General features: G+C 44.2%; 1 protein-coding gene across 4 annotated transcripts in view; it reads right to left on the reverse strand.

Annotated features, from left to right (window-relative positions):
* The window catches only part of CACNA1I (calcium voltage-gated channel subunit alpha1 I), a 92,558-nt gene that overhangs the window by 46,722 nt on the left and 21,542 nt on the right, over positions 1-24,294 (reverse strand). For all 4 annotated transcript variants that reach the window (XM_032688588.1, XM_032688586.1, XM_032688587.1 and 1 more), the window contains exons 4-8: positions 11,531-11,690; positions 9,028-9,343; positions 8,246-8,338; positions 2,311-2,617; positions 519-919 (exon numbers count right to left, since the gene is read on the reverse strand). In XM_032688588.1, coding sequence (XP_032544479.1) covers positions 519-919; positions 2,311-2,617; positions 8,246-8,338; positions 9,028-9,343; positions 11,531-11,690 — 1,277 coding nt within the window. The remainder of the gene's footprint in view (positions 1-518; positions 920-2,310; positions 2,618-8,245; positions 8,339-9,027; positions 9,344-11,530; positions 11,691-24,294) is intronic.

Consider the following 24,294-nt stretch of genomic DNA (forward strand, 5'->3'; position numbering starts at 1 on the left):
AGGCACCTCTTAATTAAGTTGGGAACGCTAGCAAGCTAACGGATTTGAATTGAGATGCTGGTGAAGTGTCTGTGACATCCCCAGAGGGCACATTAAATTAACCAAATAGACTAAGGATTCAGTAAGCTCATGAAGAGAGAAATGAGTGAGAGAAATGGGGAAGATGGAAGAGATGAGGGTGAAGGAGAGACAAGCAGATGGAAAGAGAAGATAGGGCAAAAAAAAGAAAAACAGAGGGATGAGCGAGCAGGGAGGAGGAAAAGAGAGGGGTCGAAAAGAGGTGAGAGGAAAATACATGGAGACTGAAAGTGATTAAGTGCAGGAATAAGGAAATAAGAGACCCTACAAGATTCTGAGGCTTTCTCCAAAGCCATGCTGGGACCATCTGTGCTGCAGTCTGGGGTCCAAATTGCTCAATCTCTGCCTCCACCGAGTTGCATCAGCTGCTTAGCGAGGCCATAACCCCCAGCAGGACTCACCAGTCCATGTTTCCCAGTTTGTGCCCTGAGGTGCCTTACCTGTTCATGGTGCTCGATGCCCATGCTGATAGTGTTCACTAGGATTGCAATCATGATCCCACGGTTGAAATACTTGCTGTCCACAATCACTCGGAGCTTGACCCTCACTTCTCGCCACATGTCACTGCAGAGCTTCAGCCGCCCTCCTTCTTCCACCTCCTCCTCTTTCTCCAGTGTCGAGGCACCCTGGTCCTCTCTGCTGCCCTCTCCTTCCCCTTCACTGGCTCCTCCATCCTCCTGGTCTGAATAAGTACTATCCAGGACAGAGAGCCCTCTGGATGCTTCATGCTCCTCGCTATGGCATCGTGGGCAGTTGGTGAGATCTGAGGTTGCTGTCACAGCAACAGGCTGGACCAAGCCTGGAGGAGGGCAGCCAAGAGAGTTGTGCTGCTGGCAAAGCCCTGGAAAAAGAAATGATTATGCTTAAAGGAGAAGGCATTGAAAAAAGACATTGAAATTGGACATGTGTTTGGATTTGGGGTATTTAAACAGGATAACTGGGCTTTTTAGCTGTAAGAATGATTAAACACTGACACATCATCTCAAGGTCAGTAATAAAAGTCATTGCTGTTGGAGGCTCTACACTGATGGGCTGTGTCTCCAAAAGGCATAGTACTGTTCAGCTTGCCAGTGATTAGGCTCAACAGGGGTTCATGTCCATCAGAGAAAGAATTGTCTAATGCAGAAATTGCAGCTTGAGGCTCAGTAGCTCGTGTTAAGTGAAAACTGAGGGAAAAATGATCACAAGAGCTGATTTTGTCCTGAACTGCTACAAGTGGGGTCCAAGAACACCCAGACTAAGTTGAACTCTCTAAATTAGAGAAACTACATTAGCAAATCATCTCAAAAAACCAGAAGAGGTAGCACAAGAACACTTCCTCTTGATAGTCTGCGTTCTGAATCAGAACAGAACTCCTGACTTCAGTAAGGAAACTAAATTTGCGTTCCTTGATCCTCCATTTGGACCTAGAAGGTCAAATGGACACTGGGGGAATGAAGCAATTAATTCATTAACACCATGCATAAAGCCTGCCGAAACTTTTCTCCCAGCAAGTAAAGAAAATGAAAGTCTGAGTATGCAAGACCAGCTGAAGGAAAATCTGCTTTTTGCTTGTTAATGATAGTCAGCAGCCAGTTAATACTAAGTCTATAAAACCACTTTCACATTGACTTTTCTGGTAAGGAATCTGATTTGAATGATATCTCATGCGATATTTTGCACAACAGCATGTGCTCCTGTCAAAAGAAATTATTTCTGCTGCCCTTGCATATCAAACAGACTTCTTCAGCATTGCCCCCTTAGGTTCAGAGGACACCCTACTGCAATTCTACTCTCTTTGCCTCTCTCTTGAGGTCCCACAGCAACTCAGTTTGGGAGGATAGCTCTGGGGGACCTGCTGTGTCACCAAGTCCAATCCTTTGTCTGACTTTGTCATATCCCCCTAAGTCTTCTCTCTCCCAGACTGCTATCATCACCCGGTTATACCAGACGTGGAGCCCTTTACAAGCCTCAGATGGTGCCTTTAATTTTATCTCTGTTGTCTCTGGATTTCAGATCTGGATAATCCACATTCCCTGCTGGTTGCCCCTGTTTCATTCCCATTTTTGGCTGGTCATCTCCACCTTGCTGGTCTGGTGTGCTAGCCATGGTACCACGCTCAACGGCTGATGTTAATTCTAATTCTGTGCTTTGTAGGCACAGGTCCTTTGGCAAGCTGGCACATGAAGATGCTCCCAGTTACTCTCACATTTACACTATTGGCATTTCCAGCTTTACCAGTGCAATCCTTACTGTAATGCCTCTGTTTTTTCCTGTTCGTGCCTAGTTTGGCATCACTCGGCTCCACGTTGCCCTGGCGCCAGCTCTGGATGCTGTTGTACAGCCCAAGGGTGCGGCGCTTGGCTTTGCGCACGATGTGGCAGACGTATTGGAAGATCTCCTCGTAGCAGTCTCCCGGCTCCATGTAGCTGGCGACAGTGCTGGAGGAGAGGTACCGGGCCCTCTGCTCCTGCATCAGCTGGTGCTCCCGCTGCTTAGTCTCCGAGAACTGTGTGGCGATGACCACCAGGCACAGGTTAATCATGAAGAAAGAGCCCACCTAATAGCAAAGGAGAAGAAGGGATGGTCAATGTCAGCATGAGGAAGAACATGTGGGAGGGGGAATATAAGAGGAGAAATTCACTGGAGGCAGAGGAATGGGAACGAGTCTGCATGTGGAGAAGGGGTTTCAGAGAAAGCCAGGAGTGCGTGACCTTGGTTTTGAGATCTCACTAGACACCATTTCCATGCAGAACTTAGAGCTATGAACTGAAATTCAAGAAATACAGGTCCAAACTCTGTCTCTTTTGGTAGGCTTTGGGACCTTTAGCAAGTCACTTTGAAGTTATATACAAAGGGTTTAACGAAAACTGGACTTTTTCTTTCCCTCTCCTTTGCATTAAACAGATGGTGGGAAATGGAGAACCAGCTTAGTAGTTTTTTGCTTTCTCTTCTGTTTATTCATTTACTACTGGAAAAATCATGCACTGCCATTTATGATCTTCAGCTCTTGGAGGACATGTCAGTATTCTCAGATCATTTTAAGGATGCATCAGTATACCTGCAGCATATTATTAATTTCTACATTTACACCTTAATTCACCATACAGGGAGATGGCATTTTTCTGAAATGACTGAGCTCACGAAGTCCAAGAGGAATTTACAGAAACTAATGACTCTGAGAACACTGAATGGTCTGGAAAAACCATGCTTCCTAGCTCATTTCCTATTCTTCTGATACAAGACCTATTATACTAGTTCTTATTTCACTTGTCCATCAGCCTAGGTAGGCTTTCCATTTCAAACACAAAAAACCTACACAACTAACTCTGTCAATTTCTTAGGAACAAACCAAATAAGATGCCCAAGTTCTCCTTGTTCCATACAGAAGTCAAAACATCTACCAAGCTTATTTTACAACTTTGCATGCTCCCTTTAAGCCTCAGTTTTTCTACCTGTATAATGGAGTAAAGATTTCTTGATGCTGAGAAATCTGGGGGTAAAATTATCTCACTTTGTGTTACATATTATAAAATTAGAAATGAAACTCCACTAGCAGATCTATCCATAGGTAGAGAGATTTAGGATAAAACCTGGACTTCAATATGATGAGAATTTCATACATAAAAGGGCTAGTAACACATTCAAAATCATTTTCAAGAGCTATAATGCCTTGATTGGTGCCTACTCCCCATAGAGCTGTAAGTGTCGATAGGGCATTGATAAAATGCAGAGCCTGAACTCTGAACAAAGACCACACATCTGCCCTGCTCTGAAACAGACTCTGTGGGACAGCCTCTGGGAAGAGACAAGGCACGAGGTCAAGATTTCTGCTTCCCCTGGACCAGTGAGTATCCCTGCTAGGGAACATCCTTGCATCATGTTTCTCCTGTATGAACCCACACAGGACCCAGTCTCACCTCACTCTCTCCTTTACAAGCAAACAGCCCAGACAGAGAGCTGGATTTAGTCCTGCCCTTATCTTCACACGTGTCCTCCCCCCTATAACCTTTCCAGCAAATGGGAGAGAGCAAGCAAAGATGGTGGTAACCTGATCCCAGCCCTCGTGCATGGAAAAGGTGTGTTTTTCAGCAAGTACTCCAGCTTGTTTTACCTATCCAAGCAGCCTTTCCCTCATTTCATAGCCCTTGCCACCCCCTCACCAGCTTGCTCCCCTGGAAGTCCCTTTCTCTTGCACACAGGTGCCCAGCAGCTCTGTCCAGAGGCTCAATACAGTGGCTGTGGGTATTTCAAAGGAAAGGAGTTCCTGGTAGCATCTCAGTAACCCTTTGAAACATGAAGCTCTTTCTGACCAGATTCAACATAAGGACAATAAACTATCTCCAAATAAAGGGCTTTTTTCTCCCCTCCTCCTCTCATCACCCTTCAAAGCTGTTCTAATTTGGTTTCCCTTCATCACTGAACTCTCCTCTTCTCTCTCCTTTCCCCCATATTTCAGCCTATTTTCTCTTCAGCTTCTAAATGTGGCCTTGAAAATTAAAAAAAATGCCTCGTTCAGATTCTTTCACTTTCACCCAAGATTGTCCCTAGTCCCTGATGTCTTGCGTGTTCTAACTGATGAGAGCATGACTGTGAATCCAAATTCTCTGATGGACTCTCCTCAGCAGCACATGACACTCACACAGGCTTTCCCTTTCGGTTATCTCCCTCTGCTTACACTGAGTGAGGCAGTATTGGGAGCTGGACACCACCTACATGAGCATTGCTGAAACACTACTTGTGACACTTTCCTGTACTTTGTAACTTCCTACAACTCCACAAACAACAAGTAATTAAGACTTGGAACACCTTCATTCTAGGCTAGAAGCGGAAGAGCTGAGGCAACATGAGGCAAGATGTCCTCATGAGGATCTCACTGTCAGCCTGGGGTTGAATCTAGAGTGGGGTTCAGGTTCACATCAACGAGCCCTGTCCTCACAGGCACCATTTGCTCTGATCTCCCACCAGATGACCAAAAAGGGGAGGAGTGAGAAGACTGGTTATGGCAACTAATCCTCAATCCTTATCCTTTTATCTAGGAACATAAAACACAAAACAAATAAGCTTGGTTAATCCTTAAGACCACAGGCAAGACTATAAGCTCTCAGTCTCTGCTGAGCTTGACAATGCCTCCCAGCTAAGAGAAGGACAGGAAGAGTCCCCAAAGGCTCCTAATTGAGTGATCCATCTAAGCTGGCTGAGCAGGGAGACACAAAGTGTCTGACATGAAGTCAGACAAAGCATCTGACAGAAGCAGATGGAGACCCCTAATTCAGAGCCCCAACACAGGAGTCCCATTCAGTCCTGAGACTGAGCTCTGCTTTGGTTAAGCAGATCTTGGCCACATTCAACCCAAGGTTCAATCCCTATCTCTGTAATATCTAATAAAATCTGACTAGTGCTGCAGATGCTGACTTACTAGTCAATTATTTTTATTGTTTATGCCTGGATATCCAGCTTGTCTTCTGAAGCTCACTGAGTGCTACACTGCAGATACTAGTCTGAGAATTCAGGAGAGCTTGCTCTAGTCCAAGAGCCATAGCAGTAGCCAAGCACTATTCCCCTCAGAGAAGCACCTCTGTGCAGGATTTCTAACTGTGCTGTGAATGTATCCAGGTGGTGGAGCCTTCTTCCTGCCATATGAGCAGTAGCAGGTAATGCCCTTATGTAGGTGTTTGAAAATATCATTGCGAGGGAAGAAATCGTGGATGAAAGCACAGCTCTAAAGAGAAGCTGCAGAGATCCAGGTCCAGAAAAACAAGTCTGAGCCAAGGCTAGAATGTATGTGGAAAAGCAAAGAGTCAGGGCTTAAAGTATGACTGTCAGAGCACTCCTGCTTAGAAACCTGAGCCTTTCAACCATGGAGAAGGAGCGAAGGATAAAGGCTGGAAGGACTGTCCTTCATGAGACTTAAAGAGGGAGTGTCATTTCTATAAGAAGACTCAGACAGAAAATGCAACCAAGTGATAGCAAGTTTGCAGTTGTGTAGCTATGTGCTAAAAAAGATGCATCACACATGCCAAGAAGGTAACAGAAAGGCTAAATACTTTCTTGGTGTAACTCCATCAAAGGTAAAGGAAATATCCCACCTAGCATATGGCTCCTCTGTTCTGAGCAGTCCCCAAAGTAACTTGAGATTCATATTCTCCTGTGTTTGATGGAAATGAACCTATACGGCTTCTGCAAATGAGGAGGGAGTGTCTAGAAATGTCAATGACACTCTGCAGTAAAATCTCAGGTGGAGTGTTTAATTGAGGGGTTTCGGTGCCTGGAAATTCAGAGAAAAAGTTTGAATCACTGTGAAACCACATGAGGTAAGCCAGTGCTAGAAGGATGCTTAGAAACCAAAAATATACTGACAGAATTTATGTGGTTTGAAATGGGGGGTGAGGGGCAGTTTTTGGAACTGGCCTACAACAGACTGGGTATGTCTACTCTCGCAGTTAAATGGTCACCCTGCACAGTCCTTCCTGGCTCTGAGAGAAACTGTGGCTCTGGAATAAGGAATAAATTCTGTGTTGAACTACATATTCTACAAATCTGGGTATCCTCACCATGCTGCTCAAGGTGAAAATGCAAGTGGGTACTAAGTATCTATTGCATTATGGGATATATGAACAAACTTCAAGGGAAATAATTATTTTCTGAACTCACAAAAAGCAGTGGATGTTCAGTTTGCCTTTGAGAACAGAGCACATGGGAACTCCACCCCTCGCCACCCCATCCTGTGCAATCACATCTCAGCACTGTCTCTTTGGGACTCTCCAGGCTCAAAGTAAAAGCAACATTCCTTAAGGTGTATTTCACCTCTGCTGTCAGGGCTCAGAGACACAGGGACAGAGCCCACATAGAGTAGGTCATCCTTCTGTTTTTCTCTCCTTGTCTTTCCCTTGCGATGGTAGAAGGTGATAAGGCAGGGTGAAATCAAGGATATAATATGTTTTTCTTAAGTTCTCTGAACTGAATGGGATTGTTTTTTGTGCCGCTTTCCATATGCACACGCTGCAGAATTTCTCACAGAAACTGGATTAAAGTTTGCTTTCTCTTAAGTCACTACATGTCAACTTGAATTTAAACTAGATGCTGTACTAGGTGAGTCTGTTAATGTTACTGGGTGACTGCTTCTAGAGATCCTATTTCTAGGAGAGCACAGCCCCCCAGGACAAGTATTAGATGAAGATCAGAGTCTTAGCCAGATCCATTTGTCATCCCATCCAAATGCATATAGGCCTTGGAGATACACACTGAGGTCCTTACTGACCTAGGTCAGTGACCCAGAACTACGTTGCATCTATCCTGTACAGATTTTATACTTCTCATAATTCATCCTACATCTTTCCCTTCTATTCTTCACTTTGGTCCCCCTATGAGAAAAGTGCAAGAGTCTTCATAAAAACAAAACCCTTCCTTGTCAGAAACAGTATCTTCCCTCAAAGAAAATGCAATTATGTGAGGAGGCTTGAGGAATGGAGAGGCAACAGCACCATGTTTCTCACCTTTCTTCCCAGGTACAGACAGCAAACACCCTTACAGAAAACCAACCTTCAAACTTTATTTGTGTAAATCCACAGGGCTTATAAACTGCTTATTAAGTTCTCATCATGGACACACTTCTCTCTTTCCATCCCCACCATCCACAAGGGATCTCACACAGCCAGTTTATTTTGGACTGCTGACACTTTTGGAGCAGCAGCTCCTTTTCGTTCATGGTGAGGAAGTAATTCAGCGTGACAGACCCTGAATCTAACAAAATGTGAATCTGAGACTCTGAACCTGAGAAATCCAGGTGCTGCCAAAAACTGCTGGCTCAACATGGCTCAAAAATTACTCAAGAGCTTAAAATGTATAAAGAGACCAAGTAGAAGGGCAGATAAAGAAATTGTTTTCTGTTCTTTTGAGCCAATTGGTTTGTGGAACTTACTTTTCAAGAAGATCTGCTAATGAGAACATTATCCTACACTGGGTACATAAAACTTCAGAAATCAATCCTAAGGATATTTTTGGAGTAAAAGATAATAACTTGGCTGACAACTGTTTGTGATTCTGCCACAGACTCTTGGTGAAAATCAACTAGCCGGATTTCCGAGATTCCCAGAAGTTTGCTTCCCCAGTATGTATGTTGATCTCAGACCTGTTATTTGTAGGCTCTTAGCCTGCATTGCTGACATTCATCAAGTCTTATACTTACGATTATCAACAAGATAAAGTAGATAAAATTGTAGAAGGAATGTGCATCCATCACATAGTACATGATCTCCACCCACCCTTCCAGTGTGATCACCTGCAAAGATAAACAACAAGAGAAACAGGAGGGAAGTGGGCTTCCAGAGCTCATTCCTCATTGTACAGACAGATACTGGCAGAGCTGTTGCAACCCAAGAAAGGTGAGAAACAACAATTCATTTCAACGAAGCCAAATTTCCATTTCAGGAAATCAGCATGGTACTGCTTGGTGACACTGGCATACTGTCAAAGCCTGTGAGATCATTCTAGTCCACAGCAGGAATATTTCATTAAAATAGTTCATTTCCCTGGATCGCAGCGGGGGAGAACCTGCAGCAGGTTTCTGTGCCCCTTGGACTGGACACTGTGTACAGCCGGAGGAAAAGCAAAAAGGCATGGATTTTTAGCTCCCATCTGCAATGCATGCTGGGAATTAAAAAAAAAAAAAAAGGAAAAAAAAGGACTCCTTTACTATAGCAGTTTGCATTGAAGGGGAAACTTGTACAAGTCAGCCTGAAGAGCACAGATTATTTCAGCAAGGGTCTGTAATTGCTCTATGTCCCTCCCCATCTTCAGGAACACCGTTCATGGTGTGCAGGCTGTCTCCCTTGCTAGGGTAGTTACAAGGCCCTTTAGTCTCTGCATCTGTGTCACAGCCTGCAGAAGCCACCGCTGGAGCCCAGAACTGTTGAGTTTGAAAAAAAGAAAAATAGCTTGAGCCTTGTTAGAAGGCTAACTTGGACTTACCTGAAATATCACAATCCAGGCATACCCAATGTTGTCAAAGTTGATAGCACCCTTGTGCGGGTTGGCGTTGCCGGTACGGCACACGTTGTAGTACTGGTTCCAGTTGACACACATGCCACTGATATTGAACTCTTGCCGCACTGAATTGTAGTAATAATAATCATCCTTGTCCAAACAACACTCATGGCCTCGCTCCTTCAGTGGGGGTATTTCATGACAACCCATAATTCCATTGTCTCCTGACAGTGAGCAGATAAAGGGCATCTCATCATCCTCCTCAGGTTGGTAATAGGGGGGCAAGACAACATCACCTTGTCTGCAAGAGTAAAAAAACCCATGGTCATAAATTTTCTGTGACAGACAGTTTCCCATCAGTGACACTGGTGAAGCTGGGAGCTCCCATTCTGACACAGAGACTGCACTGGGTAAGGGATTTCCAGGTTTATGGGAAAGGAAGACAAGGCTCCTGAAAAACAGGAAATTTCCAGGGTGAGTCTCCAGTTTTCAGAGTTTTGTCTTCCATCAGATCATCTCAAGCCAAATTATACAACCTGCTTGCATGGAGATGAAGAAAAGCTGGAATGCAGAAATTTGCAGTCTGATCACTCTCTCCATTAGCATCAAGTTAAATCAGAGGCAATGATATTAAGGTAGTTCATCAGGCTTTACGGTGATGTGCTCATATATGTAACTGTTGATAGACACGTTTTGTAACATTTGGCAGTGAACCTTCTGTACTTCTAAAAAAAGAAAAAATCTAGTTCGTGCATAATTAAGGTTGCACAGATAAGCCCTAAAATCTGGAAATGCAAAGTTAAAATTGACTTAACCTTAACTTTGACTCTTCCTTGGCAGCTGGCATTATGGGTGCAATGCTTCATGACAAGTTCACGTACCTTTTTCCAAATAATGCAAGCACCTTCCAAATGCATGAACAATTAAAATAATCTATGCTTGCCTAGCTGCAGATGAGCTAATGATCAGGAAAGTGAAAGGTGGAGATTAAACTTTTTTTGGTTAAACTTTATCTGGTGTATTCCTTGCACTGTTACAATATGTAACTTTCACACTTTGTGAACGCAGACTTTTGCACTAAATGTCACTGGAAGAGGACAGCTGTTGATGAAAAAGACAGAAAGTCTTTGATTCTAAACTAATCAGGACTAAACCACAAAGATCTGTCATAACTCATCCTCTTAATTGGTGAACTAGGTACCTTCAGAATTGATTTCTCTAGTAATGGTCAGCCAAAGATTTTCTAATATCTGTCACTTTGAAGGCTGTGGCACCAATTCACTTCTCAGTTACATTAACTCTGCACAGATTTAATTACACTCATTAAAGTAGTAGTACTCCTGATTTACATAAAGGACAATCATCCTAAACATTAGTTTCCCCCAAGGAATAAATAATCACAGGAAATGCCTGCTTTAAGCAGCTCCTACTCTCCAACTCCACTCTGTTCTACAGATTGTATTTTCACACTTTTTTTTTTCCCAAGTTTCAGAGCTGTTTAATCAGTCTAAACTGACCTACAGTTCTATCTTTTTTTTAAGCAGTCTAAACTGATAGCACATCTGGGATTAGCATAGGATTTTAAGAAAATATTTTAAAGCCTGAGATCTGCTAAAGTCAGAAAGTCAACAGGAGGAGCTGTACCCTGAAACTGGGTAATTGGAGAATTCATGGCAGGCACGAGCTTTACTACCCCTCTGCCTGTGGAGAGGAGTAAAGCTGTGTTCTGCAGACTTACCCCTAAAACCCCAAATACCTGTAGTTGATCCCCGTGCGACTTCAGGCTCCGCCCAAACTGTACCCACATTTCCCCATGAGTTTTTTGTCCCATTCAAACAGCCATTCTTTGCATTCAGATGTTCTCACTTCTGCTAACCCAGCTGTGGGATACCTCTTCCCCCAGCCCTCCATACCCTCCACATGGCACCACTCACATGCACTTCTACTCCTGAAGTTTTCCAATAATTTCCCAGTGTCCCTCCAAAGTCTCCAAAGGTAATGTACTACTGTTCAAACAGTGACCTCAGCTCCATCTTGGAGGTGCCAAAGATGACCCTGGAAGCATCAGGCAGCGCTACGGCTTTCTGTAAGATTCCTCTGCGTGTTGTTTTCTGAAGAGGGAGCAAGTTCAGAAGAAAGACAGCATGGCTGGTGTTTCAGAGTTTCAATTCTTTCTGGGTGTAGGAGCAGCATCTTGCATCACTGGACATGGCTGGAGGAGGCAGCCATGCTAACCCGTGCCTTGATCCAACCCAAATGAGCCCAGCCTCGTTCTTCTGTTACCCGTGAAGACAGATGAAAACCAGCTGTCTTTGCCTGCCCTCCCTTACCACTGCAAGACATGACCAACACTCTGCACGCTATCACCCTACAGCTGTTTGGAGTAAGTGATACACAGAGAGCCAGGCAGTAGAAGACAAGAGCAGGGAAGGGGAAAGAGAAACATTCCTGGAAGAAAGGAAGGAGACATTGTCTCCCAGTCACTCACATTGTGAAGTTCTCCTCCATGAAGCAGCGGTTGCGGAGCAGCCCAGCCCACAGCTGCACCCCGATGATGCCAAAGATGAAGAAGACAAAGAAGCAGAGAAGAAGGACGTTCCCCAGCATGGGCAAGGTGTCCAGGAGCAAGTTCACAAGGATGCGCATGCCTGCAAAGGAAAAAGAGAGCCAGAAGGAGCAAGTGTGGGACAGAGAAAGAGAAAGGGAGAGAGGAAGGGAAGGAGAAGAAAAGGAAAGAAGTTTACAAGACATGCAGAAAAGAAAAAAAAAAGCCACATGAAGATAAAAGCAGCGTGTCAGAAATTAGCTACTGTCCAAACCAGGTTAGACTTATGGTTATTGCCCTTTCTTGTCCTAACCTTTACTGACAGACAGCCAGCAGAGCTGCTGTGATGCCATGATCTGTTAACCCTTGGCCTCCATCTGCAGCAGAGAGAAGAAAGGGGAATGAGACTTTTGGTACCATCAGCTGTCTGACTAATACCCCCTGCTTCTCCTTTCCCCGCAGAAAAACAACAGAATGATGACTGTCCCAAAGACACAGCTCAACGGCCCCATCCTCAGACTCGGTCTGAAAGCCATCTCAGTTCAACAACTGCATGCTGCAACCTGTGAGAATTGTACTGACAGACTAACGCCAGCCTGTCAGTGGGAGGAACCTCTCTGTCACATATAAACCAGCATATATTGGTTTTCTTAGTGACAGTATTATCAAGAGACAGTTCCCTGGCTAGTCCTCCTGCCCCAACAGGACTGGAACACAAAAGTAGCAGGCACAGCCCGAAATGCTGCCAGCACAGAACCTCTGCCCAATGCAAATGTTTCCAAAAAGCCATTTTTTTAAAATTTCTAATTACCTAATGAATTATTTCAGTGGTTTTATTTTGCCCCTGGCTTTTCAGCTCACACAGCTGCAAGTAGGGGTAAAGATAGGCTCATTTCTCCGTGGAGCTAGTGACTTTTCCTCTGCTCTCTGGGGATGATGAAAGTCTGGAAACTCTTCTGAGCATCACCGTACTGCCTTTACCCCTGCACACACCTCATGAGGTTGTCTCGCCTCCATGGAGGTCCCTCCCCCAAGTGCCTGGGGACTTCCTTCACTGAAGATGTTCCATATAGGCCAGAAAATAATTAGCTAATTAGGTATTTATAACCAGTTCATTACTTCAGATGGCAGAAGAAGGGGAAAGAGGAGGGAAAGATAAGATTAGGATTCTCTGACAGCCCTTTGAGGCACAGGATAATCCCCCTTGTGTGCCCAGCATCAAGTAATTAGCCACATGATGCTACACATTATGTTCCATGCCTATTCCCTGGACTGCTCATGCCACAAAGAAGGGAGGGAAGCGATGCCTGCAGTGGGGTGTGCAGGCATGGGATGCACACACACTGAAAGGAGAGGGAGATGTGGGACAGATGTGGGATATCAGACTGGTTTATATTAGCAGGGAAAGTTTTGGGGACAAATAGGGGTGGAATAGACAGGAGCTGTAGGCGATATGTAGGAAGAAGATGCTTAATGATGGCTACACGGGATCATGAAGGACAAGGAACAATGGCATTAGTTCTAAGGTCAGGGAGTGGAGCAGTAGTTAAGTCCTGCTGCATGACTGCCCAGGTGCATCACTGGTGACCACGTAAGGCAGCTTCCCGACAAGTACATCAGTAACTCAGCAGTGCAGAGGCACAGCTCCAGTCACTCACTGGGGATCATGGACATGCCATGAGTCACTGACAGCTGTCTGATCTCTCACCACACAAAGTCCAACAGCAGAGCCACAGTACTCTGCTGCCAGTTGCTGTGACCTGTCAGGCCCTGGAGAAACACTCTGGATAGCACTTTGACTTCAGGACCATGTACCCTCACTACAGTGCAGCATGTTCCCAGCATTAACGTTGCTTCACAGCATGAACTCTGTAGTTCGCATAAACTGTCCTAGTCAATACATTAGGGAGAGCCAAGTGACATGGGAAGCTGTGCCAGTAGCACTGCAAGAGGGGGTGATGTTTTTCAGAACAATTGATGCTAGCTCCATTTCAGAGCTGGGTAATGACAAGAAGGAGACTGTCCTTATGCTGAAACACAGAACAGATAAAATAGACATTGTCACCAGAATTTTACAGACAACACACTTGTTGGGTCATAATTTGCAAATATTGATTTTGTCCATGTTCCAAGAGAAGACAAGTGACTCATGAAACTTGTCTGCCTTTCTCTTGGAAACATCCCTGCCTACCCATACGTTCTCCATCCTGACTCTCAGAGGGATTATTGATGGTACAAGATTATGTTAACCACAGCACCAAGATCATAGCTAATGCCCTCACGATAGGCCCTCTGGGTACCTGGGGCCATGACTCAAGAACTGGCAGGTGGACCCATCACTTGGCATCTTTTCTACATCACAAAGACTTTCAGCATTGATAGGTCTAAATGAAACTAAATGTCTATTTTTTTAAAATCTCACTGTTAAACAGATTCATCTTTCTCTTCCCATTTATGCTGACTGTGGATATGAGACTGGCTCTTCCAAAAGCAGGAACGCAGAAGCTACACCCATCCAAACATCAGCTGCAATTCTCCTATGGGCCAAGTATCTCTAAAACAAATCCATCACTTTACTTTATGTAAAACCTCTTTTGCTTCCTGACCTAAACTACAAAGCAACTGCTCTGAGAATCTGTTTCTCACCAGATGCATCAGTTTGGTCCATCAAATGCACCTCCTTGGCTGAGTTCACCCAGTTAGTGGCAGTACTTCAGCTATTACTTCCATATAGATGAAAGGCACAGTGTAAATACAAGCTCAGTACCTTTCTTTCCTTCCTTGTTAGCCTCCCCTGCCACCTGCAATACTCAGGCCAGAGTCCCTGAGCCCTGTGCTCTGCTATGGCATCTTGGTGCTGTGTCTGTATGTCACCATGGGAACTCTGAGTGGAAGGTTTCTCAGCCTCCCTATTCACTCCTGAGCCAGCAGCCCAGTCTGTCTGTGGCTAGTTCTTTGCAGTCCTCCATCCCAGGAAGGAATGGGCTGGTCTAGCAGCCAAGCTAGGGCATCTGCTGCAGGTTTCCAAGGAAAGGCCCTTACTGCCAGGTGTCTGAACACCTTCATGGGCAGGAGGGAACGCACTCCACTCAGGCAGGACTCACAGTGTTTCAGGGTCTATGCAGCCTGACTGGAAGCAAACAGTTGCAAACAGTCCCTGGTTCCTCAAACACTACAAGGGAAGAGAGAGAAAGGCTGAAAAGCCTAAGGATAATAGGGGAGGATATACTGTAGAGCCCGGAGGCCAAAATAATGAGGTCTCCAAAGCAAGTGCTGGGCAACAGAAATAGGCAGAAGGCATATTTGTCAGTGCAGCTGTGGGAGCATTCTGTTTTGGGGAACTGGGATGCCTCCCTTTTCCAAAGGGCCTTTGCTGGACAAGCTGCCACCCTTTTCCAAAGGGCCTTTGCTGGACAAGCAGCAACACCAGTGCATCTTGCATGACAAATTCTGTAAGGTGCTGGAAAACCGGTTCTTCAGCAAAATCCTTCTGCTGCCTCTGCCACTTTACTTTTCTCTTGCTGTGCCTACAACTCCTCTCTGCCTCTGTGCTGCTCCTCAGCTTATGTGCACACATTTCCTGGCCTCCCTCCCCAGTGCTGCCTTTACCCACATCCCCATTTATCCTTTACCACTGGCAGAGCAGAAGCCATGCTGGCTCACAGCAAGGAGGGGATATGAAAGGGACAGTGACCTTTTCCAAAGCATCCTTTTAAAAAAAGAAGATACTGCTCAAGAAGAGAAAGGAAGAAGGGCTGGGCAGTCTGGAGGAAAAGCAGGGAGGGAGAGCATTGATGAAGTAACATTCAGCAACCAAACAGCCTTCCAGGGCATCAAATATGAAAAGGTTTTGCTCTTCAAGGGAAAGAAAAGCAAGAAACATGAAATATTCATGAGTGCCAGGTGTGGGCTCTAAAAGATCTTTTCTCTTCTCCACTCACCCTCACAAGGAGACCAAGGGAAAGGAAGAAACAAAATGGCCTCAGCTGTGGGCATCCAAGGAAGGATCTCCACAAAACAATGCCCACATAATGCTTCCCTGCTGCTTACCCGTGCCCTTGGGCATGGGGTAGAGAAGGGTGCTCAACTGTACCTTGCTGGCAGGGCTAATCTTGATAGGATATCCTGCAGGAGCAAAGCCACCACTCAAACACAGCAGTAGATGGGGCAAAGTATGTTACAGGGATAAAAAAATGGTGGGAGGGCGAAAGGAGTGCCAGCAAGTGAGCTAGCAGCAGGAAGCACAGGGCTGAGCTGTCTTTGAGCTCCCTCCTGGGTTTGTAAAAAAAGGAAATCGTCTGTCTCACCCCGGTAGCATCCAGAGGCCCTTCCTGACAAACTCTTCAGTGACCCTCGCTCCCTCCAGACACTTGCCATCAACCCTGGTTAGCCCGGCCGTCACAGCCAAGCAGACTCGTCTGGCACGTGGCAGCCCCGGGCACAGCGGTCCGGCGGGGTCGAGCAGCCGGGGCAGGGCTGGCGAGGAGGCTCCGGGCAGCCAGAGCCGGCTGTGCAGTGCAGGTGTGCCCGGAGGCACGCCCCGCCTGCCCCTGCTCAGCATCGCTCTGTCACTTCGCCTTCTTTCCGCCTGCCTCTTTCCCGGAGTGAGGGCCGACAGCTGAGCTGATTCACTCCCTAGTGCTAATCACCCTGTGATCTGAACGGGGGCCTGGCTCAGGAGGGGGTGAGAAATCCTGTTGTTTCTGGTTTCTATCTCGCTCACCTCTGAGGCTTTCAAATCCTACCCAGCTATAGAGTGAGGGAGAAAGCTAATGCATGTGAAGTCAAAAGGAGATAGCTGTTTGAAGCATCATTCCCCTGCTCAGAGTAAACCAGATGGAAGAGAACATAATTCTCAGCGCCCGTCTCATCTACATCGTGAACCAAGCCACCCATTGTCATTTTAACTGGAGCAAAAGCAAATCTCCTTCCCATCAGCACTTGTGACTGAAGCTGGCAAGATATTTTGCAGAATGCAGAGTGAAGTGTCATTATGTTCCTCGGCCAGGCTGCTTGTCCAAGTGTGCCTTCTTTCCTTCCTCCCCTGCCCCAGGACACATGGCAGTCCATCCCGCTAGCATGTGGTTGGCAGGATTTTCCTGTGCATGCTCCGTTATGGAAATTTTCAGAACTGAGGAACCATTCCAGCAGATAGGTTATGCAGAAAGTACACTGAAAGAAATGCACCTTTTTTTTTTTTGCAGCCAACGCCTGTAGTTAAAATAATTTCATTTTTTGTACACAGTACAAGCTGGTGCTCCAGCTTGTGGCCCTTCTCACTGATCTCTTGCTGATCTGAGGTTTAGCTATCATTTCACACATTACATTCCTGAACATCAGCTAAACTGTGGAGCCAAACTGCTGCAAAGAGACACCGATCAGCTGTTTGTCCAATAGTAGACACACTGCCAAGCTCACTGATACTATAACTCACAGATTTCCCCACCACACAAACCTTTTCCCTTTGCTGCATTCCTCCTAACTGAGGCCTCTCCTGCAAACAACAAGTGTAAGTGAAATGAGCTCAGCTGGAACAGCTGGTGCACAGCTCTGGGTGCCTTGTCCTCAAGCTGCAAATCCAGCCTCATTCACCATCACCAATGCAAGAGAGAGCATGTTCAGATGGATGGCCAGACCCAAATTAAATGAACTCTATGGAAAGGCAGGTCCAGTTGATGGTATGAGGCAGTGAGAGACCTTAAGCCAATTGTGCTGCTATGGAAAAACTGCCCCAGACACACTGGCCTCATTCAGAGATGAGCAAAGTCTTCCCATTGATCTCTTTGTCAAGTTCCTGGTGTTTGCTGTCTCCCTTGCCATATACCCTTGTAGGATACATTTAGAGCTGGGGGTTTTGCACTTGCAGATTTTCAGCATGATCCATAGTTCAGGAGCACTGGTTAAGTTCCTCAGCAATTCCTCACTTTTGCCTTACGGACAAGCAAAGCCTTCTAGCAGCTCTGACTGGCTCAGACACATCCTGTACAGCCTGTTCATGACATAACCTCAAATTATTTTAATCTTTGTCACTCCTCGGTGTAACCACAGAAAATATCAAAACATGACATTTCCAGCACTTGTAAAGCTTCAGCCAGTACAAAGAGCTGTTGTTCATTTTCTCAGTAACATGGGCACATCAAGCCTCATCTTGGTACAGTGACTTCCCTTAGAATACTGAATCAAGTTCAATAATTAAATCTCCTCAGTCCTTACCTTTAAAGTATTCCTAAACTTAAGCCTGAGGCAAAAAACTCCAGAAAAAAACTGTTGGCCAGAGCTTCCCCCTGCTGGGACAACAGAGCTTTCCAGAGTATGTTTAGAGTAAACTCATAAAAGAGAAAGAACTCTCTTGAGCTTTCTCCAAGGCTGTAGAAACAAATCCCTTCTGATCCAGGGACTAACACAGACCTCACCTCTTTTCAGTTGGAGAGCAAGACATGGATCAGGTCAGGTCAACATAAGGATTAAAAAGAAAAGTAAAAGGGGAGAAAAAAATGCACCACTTAGAACACCTCCCACCATACAGACATTCAGCTAAAACAATTCCCAAAAAGAGAGTGCAAATGAAACCAGAGATAAGCAGTTTTCCTTGGGGCAGGGGGAAGGTGAGCAAATAAACACATGGGTGCTGCATAGCCACAGTGCTCAGCAGACTGCCAAAGGGGGCTCAGATGGAGCTGCCAGGTGCTTTGAAGAAGCAAGCTCAGAAGTGAAGCCTCCTAATTGCAGACCTGACCCCAGGGTTACAGTGGCCTCAAGAAAGAGGGTGAAATCCAGCGAATTTGTCTTGACACCTAAATGCTGAAATCTCTGGAAAAAGAATGGCCCCAGTCCAGGCTTTTCTGTCATCCGCAAAGGAGACATCCAAGCTCTGCAGCAAGCTGCACCTTGTTATGTGTGCTGGGAGCCCAGCTGAGGTTTCATGGATAACGACAGAAAGCTCCTCCACCAAAAGCATTCACATTCGGTATGTGCCACCATAGCATGGTTGGTAGCCACATAATCGGTGACATGAGGAGAAACAAATGCAGGCAAAGGTCTCAGTCAGCAACCCTTTCTTCACTCTCTCTCCATTATCGCCTTGCAAGCTTTGGACTGTTAAGCAACCTTGTCTTGGAGAGTGATGACAGGTGTCAGATTAATTCTTAGAGAGGTGTCTCTCTGGGGGATTGCTGTCGTTCTGTTCTTTTTTGTAATACTGAACATCTAATAAGCAACACCTACTACCACCTGCTACAGTAGTTCATTCACTGATAATCTCATTTTTTCCCCATTTATCACTGCAATGATGACTGCATTCACTTTCAGTGAAGAATCTATTAAAAACATACAGCACCAGCTTTTCTTTCAGAATTGCTGGGGTCACCCAACGCCAGGCAAGGTAACTTCAGTGCTGTGGCTGTGAGCCACTTGCCTCCATTCTATAAATATCCTCAAGTTCTTTACACATCTCTAGTGCTCTGTAAGTGGGACAGAATAATGCAAAATATTATGTAAAACAGTGTTAATGCAACTTCTGGTTCAGATTTAAGGGAGCTAATTTCCTCTTGCTGTCACTGGCATGAATCATGTTTCTTTCTACTGCAGGCAGTGACATGATGTTAGGTGAAATGAGTGTGAACAGGAGAATCGGGTCCAAAATACACAAAGATAGAGAAATTTAAGGTTATGGTTGTAAATTGCCCTGCCCACACATACAAAGTGTAATTTGCATTAGTGTAATATGACATTATCTTTCACCCCATAATACACTGTCATTATTGCTCACATTTCCATGGTATCCATTTCTCGATAGGTCCCATGGGACAGATTTTGCAAAACAGCTCAGCTCCCATTTAGGCAGCAAAATACATGGCTGGGCTTTCATGAGTGCTGTGTACACTGGAGGCTGAGCTTGTTTGAACAGGCAGCAGAATTGTCACAATGGGAGCTGTGAGGCACTGAGCATTTTTTAAAATTCTGGCTGTGCAGGTTCTCCTACAGGAGAAGGAAGAAAGAAAGATTCCAACAAAGGTCTTTTTATGACGGTTTTTTGTTTTGTTTTTTTCCAGGTTTGCTTTACACAAACTCCAGGATGCTGTTACTGACTGTTGTGATTTTTATCGTGAGTCTTGGGACGCGTGGCAGAAACCTTTAGGTGTGAAATATTGTTATGACTTGACAATGCCAGATTACAGCAAAAAAAAGAAGCTTCTATTCCCCACTACTATGGGGGGGAAAAAAGAGGACTAAAAGATCCGAGTCACAGGTTTAAGGGTCTGAAAGCAATGGGAAAAAGAAATATAATCTGTGATTGGTTTTCCTTTCACTTTTTCAAATCTCACAGCTTTAAACTCATCTGATAACCTACGAGCACACAATTTGTGACTTTTGAATACTTGCTAATAATAGTGAAATTGAGTGGACTGCTTCAGAGAGGGAAAGATTACTTTCTCCCATAATTACCTGGTAATATATCACTTTGAATCCACACGGAAAACAGCACTGAGATCAGACAACAAGTAAATAAAATTGCAACCTGTCTTCGGTGACCAAAGACTTAAATTAGATACAGGAAAAAAAATCTTTATTGTGAGAGTTGTAAAGCACTGGAACATCCAGAGAAGTTGTGGATGCTCCATCCCTGGAAGTGTTCAAGGCCAGGCTGGATAGAGCTTTTAGCAACCTGGTCTACTTGAAGATGTTCATGCCCATGGCAGGGGGGTTGGAACTAGGTGATCTTTAAGGTCCCTTCCGGCCCAAACCATTCTATAATTCTATGAAGATTTCCTCCATCGCTACAATATGTGGGCCTCTGATAGACCAGTTTTAAACAGCTCCAGAGAAGCATCGATTCGCAAACTCATCCAGCATATTTGTCTGAGAGTCAATAGATTTTCTTTATACTAGTCCCTGACTTTGTTTTGGTTTTGATTTCCTTCCCTCCGTCCCCCTCCCACTGTCTATGCATTATCCTACACACAGAGGTGCATCACACCTTCACATGCTGTGCCCAGCAAACCCCCGTTTGCTTCCTGTGCATTTCTCTTTCCAGCCAAGCTCCTTCTCTGCTCTCATCTCTATTGATCCTCATTCTACTCTGCTCCCCTTTGCACTGCTCCCTGTATCCTGAGCAAGCCTGAGCATTTAGGGCTTGACTGACTTGATAGAGAGCTGCACATACAGGATACTGCAGCTCTGAATACGTTTCCATCTCTGATCTGTACCCTTCTTAGAGGAAAGACATCCTTTAATGGCCTGCTCCAGGCATAAATCACATTGCTCTATTCAGTGCTTTGCTCCATTTGGCTAGGAGATTGGATTGGGAACAGAGGACACAGACTGAACTTGACCCCATTGGTCAAGTCCATTCTCTGTCAGCTTTTCTCCATCCTTTCACTGCCCACCTGTCTGGGACAGAGCCTACAGAAAGCTGACAGCTTTGCCTTTCAATATGTTTGTGTCACACAGCCTGACTAGGGAATGAAAAGTGCTTTGTGACCTTTATTGCGTATGGGTGTGGTGAGAGAACATCACTCCTGTACCTGTACTAACCTGCACAGGACTTTGGCTGCATGTGGATAAATCTGTGTGTATACACATTTGCACATTTTGGTTTGTTTGTCACTGAGATGTGATAATAAAGATTTACAGAGCAGCTTCTACAAAGAACTGTGAATGGGGTAAGTCTAAATATTTGGAAAATATAACAGTATCTGATTTTCAGCTATTACTTCACAAATAAAGCTGAGAGGGGAAAAATGTACTTCCAAAAGAGTCAAATAGAAGAGGACAGTTTTGAAAGGGAATCAACGTTGGAAGAGAACAAGCGAGTGACAGTCCACTTGCAAAAAGATGGAAGCATCTGAAGCAAAGACCCTGGGGGGGAGGGATTTAGAAGAGGAACTTCGTAATCCCTTTGCATTTCCAACTGCTAGGGCAGGACTGTGCCTGTCAAATGTGCTTGTTTTTTGTCTGATCTAGCTTTAAAAGAGATTGTTTTACAGCCTAATATATCTCAGTCAGAAGCTAATTTCACACACACTCATCAGTGAAATTAGTTCTTCAAAAACACATTTAGAGAAGTAAATGTCATCACTTTTTCCCCATGCCAAGTGCAGGGTTCATAACCAGACTGCTCTATCTTAGGCACTGTTACAGCACCAAGCACAGGTAGATTGGTGTGGAATACAGATTTAAGGCAGGCATAGAAATGCAAAACATCTGCTTTAGACTATTTTTATATTAGTGCTTCGGTCTAGTGAGATGAATGCAGAGCTAAGAGTTAGGAGATGTCAGTTGTATTCCCGAGTCTGCTGATGACAATCACTGGGTCTCATTCACCTGGTCTGAAACATGAGAAAGACTGAAATAAAAAATCTTGGTTTATATCTTTGAGATCTTTATATCTTTGAGAAGAAAAGTAGAAAACTCCAGTCTATTTGGACCCATGGAGCTACTATAATTACAATCATTGATAAAGAAAAATGGAACTAGATCAAGACTTTCCTACACGGCACATTTACCAGCAAAAAATATTATTTCACTGAAATAAAAATGATGCAATAGTTATTAAAACATTTAGCAAAAAAGAGGACAAGATGAGAGAAAAATCATTTTTATACTAGAATGGCATGATTGAGGATTTTTGATTTTTAAACTTCTTTGTCATGACTAAGTGTAGGAAAAAAAATCAAAAAACCAAACACACCACCTAAAATTAGGCAGCATAAGGCCATGTTAAAATGGATGGGAAAAGATTGTTTTTGTTGTGACTAAAAATAAACCACATTTAGAAAAAGCGGAACTCCCCACAAATCTGAAATTCTATTTCCTGCACAGTTAGTAATAAACACATAACATATTTCTAATGCTTATAACTCCACATACATATTACTGCACTTACACACCAAGTATTAGCACATGTATACCCTTTCTACTCTATAAAGTTGCTATGCAACACTGCAACAGACTCCTTCAGTTCCATACAGTGTGGTCAGCTGAAATAATCTGCTTCCAAATGATGAATCAGTTACTAAATTATAAGTGGAAACTGGAAGACATCAAACATAATCCAAGGGCTTTTCTTTGCATAAGGCCAATGCAACAAGAAAGAATAAACTGAAGAAACATTTTCTGCTCCAATGTCAAAAAACTTAATAACAGAAGTGCAAGAAATTCAAATTATCAAAAATTACTCAAAAGCAGGCAGAAATAAAACCAAACCAGCCTCCCCCTCCAGATCTTGTGCCTTGCCATGAGAAGAAGCAATGAAAGAGCTGCAAACAGCAATGTTTCACCTAGCAACCTGACACACAATCACAAAATGATAATAACAGCAAATGGATGTGGAATTTCACCCCAAGACTAGGACACAGACATGCCTGGAGCAGAAAGCAACTACCCCTGACAAGATCTGGAGGGTATTTTTTACCTTTTTACACTTCTTCAGTGACTTGCAGGGCTTGTCACACCAACTCACTGCCATGGAATCAAATCATGTGCTAATAGGACCAGAACTATCTCTAATTTTTTCCCTCACATTTTCAAAAAAAAGCCCCAAAAGGCTGAGTTCCTGGGGTTGTAATCAAGAATGCAAGAGATAAGAAGGAATGTTGAAGAAGGCGTGATACATATTATAAAACTAGGGTTCCTCATGTTTTCTCTAGTACACTTCAAAGATGACATGAGAATGGAAATGACATGATCAAATGTGGCAGAACCCCAGGCTTCTTCATTCAGAAGGGAAATCTGTCAATGGTCAGCAGCACATCCTGCTGAGAACTGCAAAAAATGCAATCAGTTGCTTATAACCAATAGCCAAAGATCAGCTCTAACCCTGACATAAGAAAGCTGGAAATCTAGAAGTGTCTCCATGTGAGCTCTCATAGAATCATAGAATGGTTTGGATTGGAAGTGACCTTAAAGATCATCTAGTTCCAGCTCCCCTGCCATGGACAAGAACAACTTCCACTAGTTCCTCAAAGCCTCATCCAACCTGGCCTTGAACACTTCCAGGGATGGGGCTTCCCCTGGAAAATCCCATTTTGCTTCCTTTACTTACACAGCGCATCTTAGTTGATTTGAGACTGGAAGGACTCCCAAAGACAGAGAGTTTTACAGCCTAATTATGAACTGGGTGGAGAATGTCATTCTTAATGGACATTTACCACCTTTTGATTACACTGGATGTCCTTTTCTTCTACTGTCATGATTCAGAGAGTCTATGCATCCTTTACACCATAGATAATGAGCATGGCACACACAAATAGCATTTGTCAGCTCCTTGTGCGATATTGTTTCAAAGCCTCAGAAGTCTCACTGTAAGGGAAGGGCTTTCAGTAACATGTTAAGAAATGAGCATGGGTAAGCAGTATTTAGACATACCCAATTTGGGCATTTAAACTTCAGCCTTGCCCACCTGCCAAGAGTATAAAATAAGTTTACTTAACTTATTTAATAGGTGACACTTTTTCCTCTACCATGTTTGCTACTGTTTCCTTAGAAATTCCTTGTGAATTTCCTCTCTTCTAATTTTCTGGCATCGTTATTTTTTTTTCTGTCATGTAGTATGAAATTTCTCTCAAAATTCTCCAGAAATTTTTCACTTCAGTATGTGGACTTTTCAAACACTGGCTAATCGGTAGAGTGTTACTGTTCTTTGGGTGCTAAATAATCTACCCCGACAGACACTTGAGCATTCTTCCACTCATACTGTAATCAGTCAG

This window comes from Chiroxiphia lanceolata, chromosome 5 (genome assembly GCF_009829145.1).
Source record: "Chiroxiphia lanceolata isolate bChiLan1 chromosome 5, bChiLan1.pri, whole genome shotgun sequence".
NCBI classification, from domain to species: Eukaryota; Metazoa; Chordata; class Aves; order Passeriformes; family Pipridae; genus Chiroxiphia; species Chiroxiphia lanceolata.